The sequence below is a fragment of the Patagioenas fasciata genome, chromosome 19, assembly GCF_037038585.1.
Source record: "Patagioenas fasciata isolate bPatFas1 chromosome 19, bPatFas1.hap1, whole genome shotgun sequence".
NCBI classification, from domain to species: domain Eukaryota; kingdom Metazoa; phylum Chordata; class Aves; order Columbiformes; family Columbidae; genus Patagioenas; species Patagioenas fasciata.
In genome coordinates, this window is record NC_092538.1 from 8,819,549 (window position 1) to 8,835,592 (window position 16,044).

Below are 16,044 nucleotides of genomic sequence, written 5' to 3' on the forward strand. Positions count from 1 at the left end.
ATGAGGGTCTGAACCCCACCGGCTGCCTCGCGAGCAGCTGCGTGGATGCTGCCAGTAACCCCTTACCTGGCGCGCATTCCCGCAGCAGGCTGGTGCATCTCCTCACCAAGAGGGCAAACATGGAGAGCCCTAGGGCCGTGGCCTGTTCCTGGATGACGGAGCGGCAGTCCTCCGAGATGCACTCTAGGAGACAGAGACGGGATTCAGTGGGGAGCAGGGCAGTGCTCCTTCGTGCTTTGCCTTCGCAGCCTCCCCCTCTGCATCGCACACAAGGCAAGGATCTCCACAAGGCTGAGCGATTCCCCAGCTCACACCTCTCCTGGGCTCAACTGCTCCATGTAGGGAGGAAAAAGGTGGTGAGTAGCTGCTCTGGAGCGAGAAGTGGCTGTGGTCATGCTGCCCATGTCATGCCTGACACCACCTTGTGTGCTGAGCCAGCCCAACCGAGCCGGCACTCAGGGCTTCCAGCACAGAAGCCGCTGCTTGGAGCTGATGCTTTCCCCTGAAGGAGGGGGGTATGTTTAAGTGTTAAAAGGGTAATTAGCTGCATGTTTGATCTTTGTCCCTGCTGGAGTTTTAACCTCAGCAGCTGAGGAGGGGGGCTCCTCCCATTAGTTCACCAGTCACACAACAGCTTGTCAAGAAAGCTTAAATTGAAGCTGTTACTCAAGTAGATGCCACACGACCACAGCTCTTCCAAACAGAGCCGGCTCAGAGTGAGAGCAAATCCCCCCGGCACATCTACACCCAGCCAGAAACCACTTCTGAGGCTGCTGGGAGCAGCGGGGAGCTGGCTCGAGGGAACTGCCTGGAGCTGGGCGTGGGTTCCATTTAGTGATGCTGAGAGCAGCGTGGGGCATTGCCAGCCTGCTCGACTCGCTCAGGCACCGCACTGCCTGTTCCCAGAAGGTTTTAAATCCCTCTGGGCAGCCTCTGCCCTCCGAATCCCCTCTGCCCCCCAGTTCACACCCTCCCTTGAGATGTGGGGGGGAGCAGCTGGCTGGGGGCTTGTTCAGAGGGAGGCAGGGAAGCGGCGTGGGGAGAACAGAGATGCTCCCTGGTGGGATGTGATGCTCTGGCACTGCTTGGGGGTCTCCAAGCAGCCCGTGCTCATGCAGGCTCCTCTGCCACAGCCCCTCGCTGGCTTGCACACCGCTTCCAGCCCTCACCCTGCAGCCATGGGGAGAAAAGCTGCTGCAAACCAGGTGAAGGATTTGCACAGGGAACACTAACACGTACATACTGACTCCCCAGCACCTCCGCCACAGCCACGAGCATCAGTTTCGAGGAGAAGGTGGTGGAAGCTGAACTCCCCTGATGCGGCAGAGCAGGGATTTTGGGCAAAGGGCAAGAGGATTAAAGCAAGACATTGAGACCCTGTTCCAGCTGGGGCTGGCAAAACACCTGAGGCACAGAGAACAAACGCGGGGTTTTTAAGCGCAAATTATTTCAGAGCGATGGGGTGGGGAGGTTAAAAACAACCAGAAAAAGACTAAAGCACACCTAGAAAACATGGGAAAAAAATAGGACGGAGGTCTGTAGGCTTGATTTGGCCAGTTCCTACAGCTGCCAGTGAGATCAGCACCCAGTGGGGAGACCCCCAAGGGTAACCCGGGGTGGCACAGAGGCGCCTTGGTAGCTGAATCTGGGTGCTCTGCTCCCCGAACCAGGGCTGAGGCGATGCCGCAGGGCAATGGTAGAAAGCGCCGTATTGTAAGGTCTGTCAACTTTTGGAGGAAATATAAAACTAAAGATGTGACCACTCTGGGACAGTAAATCTCTTTCATGAAGCCTTTCCCACAATTAAGAGTGTTAGTCTCAGTGCTCTGGCCACAGTCCAGTTGAAGAAATTACAGTCGTCTTCCCCATGTTCCCTCCTCCCGTGCTCGGGCAAGAGCCCGGACTCTCTTCACCTCCCACCTTAAACAGGCACACAACAAGACCTCGGCTGCCGCACCTGAGTCTGGTGGTTTCCCCGGGTGGGTAAAAAGCTCTGGGCATTTCAGCAGGACCCCCCCACTTTGGGGGAAGCACCCCAGGGACTCTGGGCACTGTGCTCAAGCCAGACTGGCAGTCACCCCCAAGCTGGGCTGGAGCAAAAGCTGAGTCCTCCCCCTCCAAAAAAGGCAAAGCCTAAAAAGGCGTTCGTGATGCTGAGGGTCACGAGTGCTGCCGCAGCACTGATGGACTTCAGAGGTCAGCTCCCCAGACGCACAGGGGGTGCAGGAGAAGCCAAACTACAGCATCAGGTCCGCAGGCAATCCCGCATCCCATCCCTGCAGGCAGTCACCAAAAACGTGCTGCCAGGGACACTGCGAGGTGGCATCGCTGACATCCCATCATCTAAAGCTGCCATAAACCTGCACTACGCTTCCTCCCCTGAAACCCCAATTCGGCTGTAATCAGATAACCCTCCTGTACCAACACCCAGCCACGCTGCGCAGCCGGGGCACGGTATGGAGGTGGTCAGGCCGACTACAGACACAAATCACATGTAAAAGAAGTCACCACGAGGTCACGGGGCCCGGAGGTGGTCAGAGATGAGGCTCCTCTGTGCCACCAGCAGCCGCAGCAGCGACACTCTGCAGGAAATCGTCCAGCACAACAGCAGGTTGTGCACCAGCAACCACAACACATTCCCCCTCCACCTTCTCCCCTCGCAACCAGGCAAATCACAGAATAGCTGGGTTGGAAGGGACCTTCAGAGCTCATCCAGTGCCACCCCTGCCATGAGCAGGGACATCTTCACCAGCTCAGGTTGCTCAGAGCCCCGTCCAGCTTGGTCTGGGATGTCTCCAGGGATGGTTCATCCACCACCTCTCTGGCCAACCCGGGCCAGGCTCTCACGACCCTCATTGAAAATATTTCTTCCTTATCTCTAGCCCAAATCTCCCTCTTCTAGTTTAAAACCATTACAAATGTCCCTGTCAATGCCGGCACCAGTTAAACAGCTCCTGTCACCACGTCACCTCACAGCTCTCGTCTGCGCAGAACCAGATCCCGCAGCTCGTCGGGGTTAGAAATGTCACCTTTCAGCTGTGCCATCGCCATCAAAGCCGCTGTGTGGGGGGAGAGGAGGGTGGGTAAAGCTGGCACTGCTACCTAAATAACTGCTCGTTAAACCACAGCTTAAGGTCAAGGCTTCAGAACTCGCAGCGTTTGCAGCCAAGACTGACTCGGGTATCGACGTACGCTCACCGCACGCTGCACCAACACATGGAGCCACACTGCAGACACGGCAGGGAGCTGAGCCAGCCTAAAAACCCACCTTCTGGGAGCTTGCTTAAGCTGGGTCTGTTTCTCGGTCACTTGCAGCCCCGTATTAGCTACACCAGCAAAACTCTTGAGGTACGTGCATCGCTGCACAGGGCTAAGAAGGAGCGGGCAGAGCATTTTCAAGCAGGAATATCATCAAACACTTTGCAGCCCGAAACAACCTGGGTAATTTACATTACCGCACACTTCAGAGGCTGAATTTGCCTCAAAGATCTGTCTGTCTGCACCTGAAAAATAAGCAAGAGCCCTGCAGCCCTCTGCAAACCCACCACAGAGTTCGGGGCTCCAGATGCTGGACCGGTCAGCGGGACATGAACTCTGACAGTTTTTTGCAGGCAGGGTTTGAGCACCGTGTTATTAGGCCTGCCTGACACCAAGCCACTCATAAGACCCTTTTTGCAATTGGCTCAGACTTTAACTATCAGAGTTGAATTTTCCGTGCTGGGTGCTTGTCTCAGCCCGAATTCTTCCGGAAATTTTTAGCCAAAAGAGTTCGGCGAGTTGTGAGAATGAGGCTAGGAAACAAGATAGAGGCTTACCCTTGTTAGAAAAAAAGCACAACCTTTTCCTTGAGCTAATCTAGCAACTGCAAATCCTGGAAAGGGGACCTGAGATTTTGCTGCAGAATAACCTTTTTAACAGAGAGTTTTCATGTCCTACTAGAAATCTGTCCACACTTGGCCAAGCTATAAACATCTGAAACACAGCAGTTTTTCCATATTCAATCGGAATTCATTTCAGCAGCTAAAATCTTCTACGATTTCACCTCCCTGAGCATGCTCCATCTTCCTTACATCGAACCGCCCTTACACCTCACCCGCCTTACGCTCAGCACAGCAACTGCCCTGCTCCCATCCTGCACGTGGGGACCTCTGAAAAATTGTCCTTGTCCTCGTCACTGCTGCTTGCTGCGAGCTGGAGATCGGACCCAGACTCCTCCAGCTGGCGCCCAGGCTATCTGCTCTGAAGCAGAGCCCAAGAGCGAGAGGAGGGAGAGGGGATAGGATGGAAAAAATGGGAACTGATGACTGCGAGCGCAGAGAAAAATCACCTGGGAATCTGGGATGGGTGGTTTTTCTGAAGATCATGAAAACCCTCTGAACTGCAGAAGTGTTCTCCCTGTTTCTTTGCATGTAGGAAAGAGTGTTTGGTTTTTCAGAGGGGTACTGGTGTGCATGAAGAGGCTGTTTTTCTACCAGGAGGCAGTTTCCTTTGCGGAGAGCGGGGTGGGTCGGCCGGCAGCGGCAGCACCTTCTGCGAGCCTGTCCCTGGGATCAGCCGCGTCCCGTGCAGGGGCTGCGAGATTTGCTCCGACCCAGCCAGAAGCAGGATCCGACCTGGGCTTTCTGCAGCCATAAATCTACCTGCTTCGCACAGGGTAGGGTGCATGAGGAGGGGGGAGAGAGAGATGGAGAGAACAGGGACTTTTGTAGCGGGGAGAAATTTGTGTTTCTCTGAGAACATTATATTCATGGAAAACATAAACCAACTGTCGTCAAAGTCGTCTGAGCTCAGGAAATGGAGCGGCCGGGAGAAGGCTGCCATGTGGCCGGATGTTATGTATTTCTAATTAGTGCTATACATCTTTCAGCAGCGAGTGTCCTTTTGCTGGGAAACACAACGCGCTGCCCTTGTTATTGTAACTGTCAGAGAGTGCTTAAACAGATAATCTCCAGGAAAAGTGATAAACACATCCCCTCTCCCACTAGGGTGTGCAAAACAGCAATGCCAAAGCTCTATTAGGGCAACGCAACCAGCCGCAGGAAATGGGAATGGGAAAAGAGCAGGCGATGCGAGGAACGGCCGCCTCCGAGGAGAGGGAGCTGCTGGAGGAAGCTTCTCGCGGCCGCTCGAGCGCCATGTGCCGAAGGAAATCCTGCGAGGGACAATCGGGGCAGAGTGAGGGCGGGACAGGTGGCCTTGGCTGGGGGCACCGGTGGGGACGGGGCAGGGGGTGCAGAGGAGGGCAGCGGTGCGAGTCTCAGCAACCCCCGAGCGAGCAGCACACACGCTCCTGCGGCCGTCCCCGCTAACACAACGCAAGAGCTGAATCTTGCACTGTCAAAACAAGCCAATGAGCGTTAAGAGTCCCAAAGGAGATTGGATTCCTTCGATTCAGGCAACCGGACCACTCTAAGCCAAAGTTTGAGAGGATCCAGCGAGTCAGTTTCCATGCTGGCCTCCCTGTCCTAACCTGAGTTGCAGCTCCGGACCAGGACGTCTGGAGTGACAGCGGCAGCAAGCGTCCCCACAGCAGCAGGGATGGGCTTTGCTCCCGGGGAACAACAGATAAATCCACCTTCCTTGGTGACACAGTAAAGAAACAGACGCCAAGGCAACCGACCGAACGGGTCACCAGACACAATCCCGAGGATGGCAAAACTGTCCAGGGCAGTGGTGGAGTCATCATCCCTGGAGGTGCTTAAAAGGCATTTAGACCAGGTTTGTAGGGACGTTTAGTGCTAGAGTTTGGTTAGGTTATGGTTGGACTTATTGATCCTTAAGGTCTCTTCCAACTGAAATGATTCTACGATTCTAAAACAGGAGCCAGGAGGTGGAGGAGCTCGGGGATGGGTGAGCGGTGCCTAAAGCACCAGCTGATGTGTCAGCAGCTCGGGGCACAGACAACTGATTCACCAGCCGCTGCTGCCCTGCGGGCAAGAAGACAGAAGAAGACAGAGGCCAGGCACCTCCACGCTGACACCACCTGAAAGCAATTGCTTTGTTCTCTTATCGCCCAGACACAGAAGCGTTTTCCCTGTGAGTCACCCTCCGCCAGACATGGCATTGGCAGCGCCGTGGGGCAGCCCGCCGGGGTGGGGACGTCTGCGGGGAGCACCCGGTCCAGGCAGCTGGTCCTGCTGCTGCGGTGGAGACCTCACACAGCCGACAGGAATACGAAGCAGCAAAGCCAGGAGGATGCTCACAGCTGTGGGGGCATTTCCCGACACCCCCTCGCAGAGGACCTGTGAGTCATGGGCACTCCCACCTCTCCACTGGGAACTGGCGAGTCACACACACACACTCATCTGCCCCTGAAAGAGCCTGGGAACCCGGAGGCACTCGCTGAGTCCTGGCTAATACCCTGCAAAGAGCCTTGGAATGATGATGGGCAGCTTTCTGGAAAGATGCTCCCCAATTCTGGATCTACAGGCAGCAGACATGATGGCAGCCCCAGTCCTTCCAGTACAGCCCAGCGGCCGAGCTGAACACCACCTGCAGCACGCAGGGCTGAATCCCTTCAGATCGCAGTGATAACCTGGATGCCCCAAATCCACCTTCCCACACTGACCTCTCCCCACGGAGAGGTAAGAAGGACCTGGGGGGGTCTCGGCTGCAGCGCCCAGACACGCGGCAGCACCGGGGAACTCGCCGCATGTGTTCCCAAAGCAGCCGGGGCAGCCCAGGAGCTCCCTCTGCTCCACGCTGAAACCCCGTCTTGTCCGAGGGAGGGAAGGAGGGAGGCCGAGGAGGCGAGGAATGCCGGGGGCCTGGGGAGGATGGAGCAGCTCTCCCTGTGGAAGCCATTAGATATTCAACACTTCATTTGTTTCCAGCCGTCCTGGACTGCAGCGCGGGGCTCGAGGACGGGAGGCTCTTCTCTGACGTAACCAGGAAGCAGCTGCAAAATTAAGGAATCCCTCATGACATCATAAAAAGGGTCGATGGTTTACAGGGGAAGGTATAAAAATTAATGACATATTCCCACCCGAAGCAGCAAGCCTGCCCGGGAGCCACAGGGGAAGCCGTGCTCTGCTGACGGGATGGCTCCGTGCTGCCAGCTCCCTCCGGTTGCTCCGGGGACAGCTCTGACCGTCCCCAAGCCCCGGATTCACATGCAGGGCTGGATTCTTGCACCTGGGGCACGATAACCAGCTCCGTACATCCTTCCTGACCCTCGTGAACAGAGCTTAAGGCTGGGCAAGGGAATGACTTCAGAGACAGCCTTCTTGCCTACTCAGGGCTGGCCAGCAGTCACTAATGAAGAATATCATTTTGAAGTGACTCAGGGAGAGACAGTTATTCATTTTCACAGGGACATGTGCACAGTGTGTCCCCAGCACCCCAGTTTCTGCAGCCCTGGAAGACCAGCAGGTCCTGCAGAAGGAGGTCAGGGTGGTGGCACCTGGGCTAGGACAGAAAGAATGACATTAGCCCTCGAGGACAAGCACAGAGCCATTTCCACTTGAAAAGGGAAAAGGATAGTGGTTTAAAATTAACTGCAGCCTTTTCCAGGAAATATCAGTGGAAAGAAGCAGCCATTTTTAGAAATGTTATTCTCAGAAATTTCCTGAAAAGACCCATCAGTCAAAACACAGATTGAAGCCATTTCCACTTGCACTCAGCAGCACTGGGAGCTCTCCCTCTGCGCTCAGGGTGCCTGACCCGGCTGGCAGGGCCAGGACCCTGCTCGGCACCCCTGGCCCCAGCGAGGCCGCAGGAGTCAGGTTTGCGTGTCCATCACCCCAGGCAGTGTCACAAACACTTCTCCTGCCCAGAGAGCCGGTTCCTACTTTCACCAGCCCCATTCGCACAGGGACACGCCAGTCCCAGACCATCACAGCTACAGCAAAGGCACCTACAGTCTCACCCACACCGGCAAAGCCCGCAGAATCACCAGATAAACTATTATTTCTCAGCGCTGCCTTCGCCAGTGCCGCTCCAAGTGGCTGAGCTAATGCTAGGACTTAGGACACAGGCACAGCAAAACCTTCCCTAGCCTTGAGATTCTGCAAGAGCCGCTGGTTCTGCTGCCAACAACTGACAGCTACACGAATTCGACCTGTCTGGCAGCTAAAAGGCTGGCAAAGCCACACATACGTAACTCCTGGCAAGCTCGTAAGAAAGCGTGTCCCTCCAAGCTGGACAGGCAGCTCATCAGTGTGTATAAAGCTCCAGACCAGCCTGGCACCAGCTGCCTCTGGCACCAGCTGCCTCTTGCACAAGCAGGATGGGCCTGAAGTGGCTGCAAAGGGTCCAAAGGCGAGCAGGGCTCAGTACGTGTGGAAAAAACAGGGAATTCTGCACCAAAATGCGAAAAAATGTGGATGATGGGAATGTAGAAGGGAAGTAGGGGCACTGCAGTGAAGCAGGATGATGCAGCCTGGTACAAGAAAACCCCTGACGGCCTGTCCTCTGTTTGGTAGATCTGTCAGCCTGTCTGCACAGCCCAAGCCATGAACCTCACCCCGAAAACGCCAGGGAGGCCAGCATGCTCTGCGGGACATGTGCTCGGGGGAACGGGCTGCCACGGGAGCCAGCATGGCACGCTGCTACCAGCATCCCACCCAGGAGCTGCATGCGCTCGACTGTAATAGTGTCAGATGTTATTTACAACGGGGGAGGAGGTGTGAACAGAGCTTCCCAAGAGATTTACTCCAGCCCCAAGTGAAGTTTTACTAGGACTATGGCAGCAAATACAAGACAGCCTTTTCCACCCCCCCGGCCCCGTGCTGGAGGTGGGCACGTCTTTGGCAGCAAATGCAAACTGACAGCCCGGAACGTGCCCCCTCTGCTGCGAACCTCGGTGAGCGCTTTAAGCCTGGAGTAAAAGTTAAGAAGAGCCTGCAGACAGGCGTGTTCGGAGAAAGCAGCATTTGATGGGGCAGGAACAGCAAAGCGCGGAGCTTCCATTTCAACACATTCACTGGTTTGCTGCTCTTCTTTTGACCGCTTCCTGAGGGACCAGAGCATCAGTGTGTCACTTCACAAAGCAAGTGCCAAAATGTAAAGTGAAACCCATGTCCCCCCCCCAGCTCCAGGGATTCAGTAAATCCCAGGGTCCCCATGGGATGCCCGCAGGCCTGAACTGTCTCCTCACCTCCCGCCCCTGCCCAGTCTCCCCAGCAGCCCCCCAGCACCAGGACAGCCCTCCGAGCGGGGCACAGCCCAGCCGCTGTGCCTACAGTCAAGCTTACCTAACACTTTCCACTTTCCATTGTGAGACCCTGGTTTTAATTCCTAACAACTTTGCCAAACTTTAACCATTTAGGCTGCAAATCCTTCAGGCCAAAAGCTTTCTTCGAGCTAAATTTATTGGGAAAATTTCAACTACAAAGGTTCAGCCATTTGCCAGAATGAGGTTAGGGAAAATATATTGTTCTTCTCAAGTTAAAAATTCTTTTGACCATTTCAACAAAATCCCTAGCACCTTCACACTTTTGAGCAGGAACCAGAAGTTTGGCAGGGGACAGCAGTGGGGTCTGGGTGTGCCTTCTGCCACCTCCGGCCAGCCTTGCTTTGCCAAGGGAAGCAAGAGCACCCTGTGGAAATTCGGGTGCTCATTATCAGCACTCACGTGCCACTCCAAGCAAAGCAGCAGCTGGTTCGTCTGCTCAGACAGGCGAGGGAAGCAGCAGCCAAAGCAGGACGGAGAGTGGAGAGGGTAGGTAGAAATGGGAGACAAAGCAGCACAACGGAGGTGACAGCATAGCAGCCCCTTCCCCACGTCCCCAGGCTGCTCTGGTGTGCACGGAGGGTGACAACGTTCCTGCCCTGGCAGAGGCTGGTGTGGTGAATCGAGATTTACACACCAGCCCAGGATCCCGGTTGAGGTCAGTCCTGTTCCATGGGGGAGCTTGGTTTTCTAAAAACAATAGGAATTACATGTACAAAAACCATTACATGAACACAAAGTTGAGCACCGTAAGGTCGGGAACACCAGCCCTAGAGCCATCTATGCAACTTTGAGTTAACTCCATCACACTTCTGCATTACGAGGTAGTCCTAATGACATATCACTTTTTCTCCTCTCAGATTACCATTGTCAGTCGGCACAGAAAATTAACAGTCAGCAGAGACCCTCCTGCAGAGCTTTCTGATGTATTCAGTAAAGCTGAGGGTTGCAGGACAAGGTCATGTTTTGGGGATTAAGGTGGCTCAGTGCTATCCTGGAGCACTAGATTCTGTCCTTGCCTTGGTCATGAACTTCCAGGGGGATCCAGAAATCACCTCAACCACTCTTAGCATTCGTGGTCAGTGTTTGCGTGTCCCCCACTCGTTGGCCGGCCATGGTGACACAGAGAGGATGGAATCTGCAGACACTGGGCAACTCTGCTTTGAATACAAACAAATGCAGCTCCTGAAAGACCATGTTTTTAGAAGAAATCTCCTGCATTTCAAGGTGAGCAGTCAAAAACCTGTTATTTTCCTTAAGTGCATTTCCCCATCTGTACAGGCTAGAGGTACCATGCACAAAGACATCCAAACCCAAGATGCCTTAAGACAGACACCAGTGATTTTACACTATCCAATTATTTGGAACCTGAACCTTTTAGCTTTTCCTATGGCACTGAACATGATGATAACACTTAATCAGCAACTTCTCTGGAAACCTCCCACGTGAAGGGAAAGGGATTTTACAAGCGAAAGGACAACAGGAAAACTGAGGTCGGGATCTCTTTGCCACGTCATCATCTCGTCCATCACAGGAGCCTTTATCTGCATTACACCGCACCTCAAGTGCGTGGAGGTGCTGACGAGCAGAGGCTCCGGGGTTTGCCGTGTTTGGAAACAACCCCTCGCAGCCCTGTTGGTGAGGACACAGCCGGATTCACCCACCCGACCTCTCGTGGTGAACGGGAGCTGCTGTCTCCTGCAGAAATTCCGAGTGGTGTCACGCAAAGGGAGGTTTCTCAGGTGTCACGCCAGCAATTCCCTACGGGAAGGGCTGAGACCACGGGCACAAACCCGCAGCACACAGAAACCATTCCAGGACGTTTAACATCCGAGTGGCCACGCTAGAAAACACGATCTCAGTGCTCCAACAACTGATGTGTAGCCGGAGCCTCGTGTCCCAAAACCCCGCGCAGACTGCAGCACGCACACCCACACCGGTTATTGAGCCCCCGCCGCCACGGGACTCAGTAACTAAAAAGCCTCAACCTTCTACATTTCACTAACAAGCATAAGACTTAACAGTTTTATGCCAAATTCCTCTTTTCCCCTGTGATTTGAGAGAGGATTGGCAGGGCCCTGAGGTTCACTGCAGCTCCCGTTGCTGCACAGCTCCCAGCAATGCAAAAGCTGCACCCATGGGTGGGAGGCTCAGCCCCGGGGTGCCCCAGCACCCCCTTTTATTTGCAGCTACACCTCCTGCCATGAGGGCACGAGGGAGCCGCGGGCTCCCGTACAGCCAGAGCTGCTGCGTTTCCTGCAGAGATTTGAAAACCTGTTGCAGTTCCAAAGCGAGCTTCGATTTCACTGTGACCAGCAGCTCCGAGACTCATAGTTACTATACAGCCGAATAAAATATTTTTTCATAAATTTAACGCCAGCATGTCTGTGTTTGGAAACTTTGAAAATCCATGTTGTATGGTTTACTGCACTGGAAAAGGTGCCAACAGAGTTTCAAAGGAAGGGAAGTGTATAACTGTTTCCTTTCAAATGCATTTTCCAATGGGATCCATTGAGGGAAAAGGCTGGAACTAACTAAAACATTATTAAAATCTGTTATGAAAAGAGACAGAGAGATGGAAAAAGATAGACAAAAGCTCCAATACACAGTCGAAAGGGAGGGAGGGAGACAGGCAGTGAGAAAGGGGATATGGGCAGAAAGGCACTTTGGGTGGGGAAAATGGGGCGAGACGGGGAGATTTAACTGGCAGTCGCCCTTCGTGGTTTCATATTATTGCAAATCAATTGATCAGGATCTCAAGTGCTGCTGGCCCGGTGGCACACGGCGAACCACAGAGCTGGCTGCAAGCGCAGCGCTCGCGAACTGCTGACCTTCAGTTTTCAAACCAAAAATATTCTTTGGGAAACAGCTACACCAGGTTCCAACCCTGGGGGCTGCCAAGCAAAAAACAAGCACTACTAACCTGAAGTAACACCCTCATCCCTTTCATCAAACCACCAGGACTAGTAACCTGAAGTAACTCCCTGATTCAACCAGCAGTAACCAAGCGTGACATGTGTGCAGGGGCTCGGCTCTTTCCTCCTCCCCGAGCGGTTAATTCTCCAATCGCTGACACCGACCGTCGCGATGAGCCCGCGGGACGCTCCGACGCGCTGGCCACATTCGAGCTGCTCTAACAAAGTCTATAAACACCAAAGGGATCGGGTCTGTATAGCGTGGTCACGGTCCGCGTCCAAAACCACCACTCCAGGCACAGCCCTGGGTTTGCTGCCCTGCCAGTGAAGGGGGAACTGAAAGAGGCTGAAAACATACATTTTGTCAAGTATTTCAGTGTCCTGGAGATCGGGGGCCTGACCGGGGATGGAGCCGGGTCTCTGCTGCTCTGCCAGGCTTCAAAGAGCCAGGCCAGGGGTGGGCAGAGCTCGGCGTGTGCCTGCAGAGCTCCAGGCCGGGGTTCTGCGGGGCGTAGTAACCGTGGGCTGTAGCACACATGTCGAGGGATGAGGGGAAAAAAATAAACAGACAGACAAAAGAATGAGGATGCTCTGCCAATTCCAATTGTGCAGCTTTTATTTTAAATGCTTATCAAGCTGAGAAAGAGCAGAGTTCTTGGAAAACAAGGTTTCCTTTCTTCCCATGCCAGTGTCAAACGCCCTCAAGGACGGGTACAGCACAGGCGCTCGCTGCCGGCCGCCCGCTCCGCAGCAGCCGCCGTCCCCATCCCATCCCACCGTCCTCGGGAAGGGTTTGCAAGAAACAGCCCCAACCCTTCTGGTAAAAAGATCTGTGATTTTTTTTTTTTAAATATATATATATTTTTTTTTATTAATCTCCAATCTGGCTGGGTTCAAATTATGGCCAATTACCCACCAACACTTCTCGCTAATAAAATAAATTTTTACGGGCCCTAATTACTGCTTTCGGCGAACTGCTCTGCAGGAAGCTGAAAGGCTGCGGCTCTCTCCAGACGGCAGCAGACAGTAAAGCAAAGCACCCGCGAGTAAAAGCGGAGTAAAGCGGCGAGTGACTCAGAGGAGGGCGGGGGGGAAGAAACGCTCGCGCCCGGCTGGAGCGTGAGACGCGCCGGTGGATCGGACGCCGTGTGCCGTGCGTACGGGGCTGCGGGGACGGCCGTCAGGTCCCCGTCAGCCGCGGTACCAACCACCTGTGACGTAAGGCCGGTCCCGGGGACCAGAGCGACGGCCGCCGGGTATCTGCAGACGCAAACCGGCGAGGCCGTTCGATTTGGAAATGGCCGCGGCGATCACGTGCGGCAGAGACGGAGCTGCCTCCTGTCGCGGCTCCGGGGACCGGCCCTCGGAGTGGGGTCACCCCCTGTTTGCTGCGGGGGACGGAGGGGAAGCGGCTTCTCAGCCCAGCTGCCACCTTTGGTTTTCTCCATTGCAAACACACTTAATTGAAGGAGACAGAAATAGCAGAAAGGTAGAAAATTCCTCTAAAAACATGAAATATCCAGCTTGCTCCCAGCTACACACACACTCCTGCTCACCAGTGCAGCGCAGCCCCAAAGGGCTCCCTGAGCGTGAAAAACGAGCAGGAACCCACTGGGTGACTAAACCCGCAGCCAGACACCCCCCGGTTCACCCCCCGCTCCGCTGCAGCAGCCGGGAACACCCTCCGTGGCAAAACCACCGTCCCACGGCGCTGCCGGCCCACGCAACCCGGGCTGCTGGAGTCTCTCAAAGCGGAGCTGCCACGCAGGTATCCAGGCTCAGCTGGGGAAACGCGGCTCTGCGAGATTGATTAATCTTTTTCTCGTTTTTTTTTCCCCTTTCTTAACCAGGATTACTTTAATTTTCGAGGCCTAATGGAGTCCAGCTGCGATGGGGAGGCAGCGCTGCAGTAGTACAGACACAGACCTTACACGCTGGTGCAAACTCGTACAACGTTCGGCACACGCACGCGCGCACACAAAACCCTATAAAAAGGATGCACTGCGGCGGGATATTTTTAGTCTTGACAATACGGCACTAAAAATACAACTTTGCTAGTACATCACTACAGAAATATTCCCAGTGTCCATTCAGGAACGGTTTAAAACATTTATTTTTGTTTCCTTTTGCAATGGTCAGAGAGGAGGGAGAAAATAGAAACTCATTGATAAGAGGAAACGAGAGAGACATGAAAAATTGAAAACTACCTAAAAGCTCATGGAGAGGTTTATTTTATTAGTTCTTAATAAATATCTTGCAGATTTCCTCAGGAAATACACCAGATCACATGTAAAATAGTTTGGTACTGATGTCAACTGTGTCAGCATATGAAATCTATTAGGGTGAAGCCACAGCAGGGTGATCAGCGTGCTGAAAAACTGCACGGCACCGAGGCGAGGGGGGGCGGGGGGAATCTCATGGCCCTTCCAAATTCTTCGAGAGGTAAAAAAGTCAGCCAAGACGCAGAGAGAGAGAAAAAAAAGATCCCACATCCTGCTTTGCGCTGCCAGCAATGTGAAGTGCCCAGAGATTAATTCTATGTCTGGCCTGGAAATGTGACTTTAAAGCATTGGAGGGAGCAGGGAGGAGGAGGAGGAGAGAGGAACGAGAAGGCCAGGCGAAGCGGGACTGGCACCGTGCCACCGACGTCCCCCCCCTCCTTTCCTTTCCCAAGCCGTGTTTCAACGTAGACAGCAGTAAAACCCCAACAGACGGCAGCTCCCGGGGCTGCCAGGGCCTCGCACCAGCTGGGGCGCGTCTCCCGCTCCCCGCAGATGGGCCCGGAGCATCGTTTCCGCCTCGCCTGCTCCCAGAGACGCACACCAGCCCATGTGGCGGCATTTTCGCCGCTCCCCGCCACGGCCCTGCGCGCCGGTGGGGCCCCCCGGGCGGGACGAGTCCCGGTCCCAGCACCAGGCACGAGGTCTTGTCAGACCTTGGCTCCCCGGGCTCCGGTTCTGAAGGGTTTATGCTGTTCCCAACCCACCTTTGGCAGCCGGAGCCTCTTTCTCCATCTCGGTGCCATTACCGGGAGAGCAGGCGCTGCTTACGCAAGATTCGCCCGCTCGGCTCCCTGCACCGGAATTCACCGGGGCTGGGTCAGGGGACCACATGCTCCCAGGAGAGAGAAACCCCAGAGGTGAACCCATCCCTATGGGGCACCTCCCTCCCACCCCACGGTGACACACTCCTGTCTGCCTCTTGTCCCACCCCAGGAGATCTGGAGCACACACCAGAGACTTGTGCCAACCTTGGGGACAGACAAATCACTTGTGCCCTCTCCATGTCACCTATAAGACAGCCCTACGGTCACGTTAACCACAGCCATCATGAGCAACATCAATCAGAAATAAGCCTTCAATGAGAGAAGGGTCATGTACCTTCAGTGCTGTCACCTGGCTGGGGTTTATCTGCCATGGTCCACACTGGCTGTGAAGATGGTCTGAGCATCACGTTAGCCAGGGTGACTCCTGAAGGTAACACGCTCAACAAGTCATAGAATCACAGAATAGTTTGGTTGGAAGGGACCTTCAAAGCTCTCCCAGTGCCACCCCTGCCATGAGCAGGGACATCTTCACCAGCTCAGGTTGCTCAGAGCCCCGTCCAGCCTGGCCTGGGATGTCCCCAGGGATGGTTCATCCACCACCTCTCTGGGCAACCTGGGCCAGGCTCTCACCACCCTCATTGCAAGAAATTTCTTTCTCACATCTGCCTGAACCTCCCCTTTTTTAGCTCAAAACCATCATCCCTTGTCCTATCGCAACAGGCCCTGCTGAAAGTCTGTCCCCATCTTTCTCATTGGCCCCTTTTATTTACTGAAAAGCTGCTTTAAGTCCTCACCTTTCTCCTGACCATCACTTAGCCCAGTGCCGTGCTGCCGAGAACCTGGGGTACACGCAGCCGCGGGCAGACCCTAATCACGGAAAATAGAAGTTTTCCACAGGTAAACCTGTGTGG

The 16,044-nt window shown here is 54.4% G+C and overlaps 1 protein-coding gene across 2 annotated transcripts in view; it reads right to left on the bottom strand.

Moving 5' to 3' along the window:
• The window catches only part of SMG6 (SMG6 nonsense mediated mRNA decay factor), a 107,890-nt gene that overhangs the window by 56,825 nt on the left and 35,021 nt on the right, over positions 1-16,044 (bottom strand). For both annotated transcript variants that reach the window (XM_065853202.2, XM_065853201.2), the window contains exon 11: positions 67-183. In XM_065853202.2, coding sequence (XP_065709274.1) covers positions 67-183 — 117 coding nt within the window. The remainder of the gene's footprint in view (positions 1-66; positions 184-16,044) is intronic.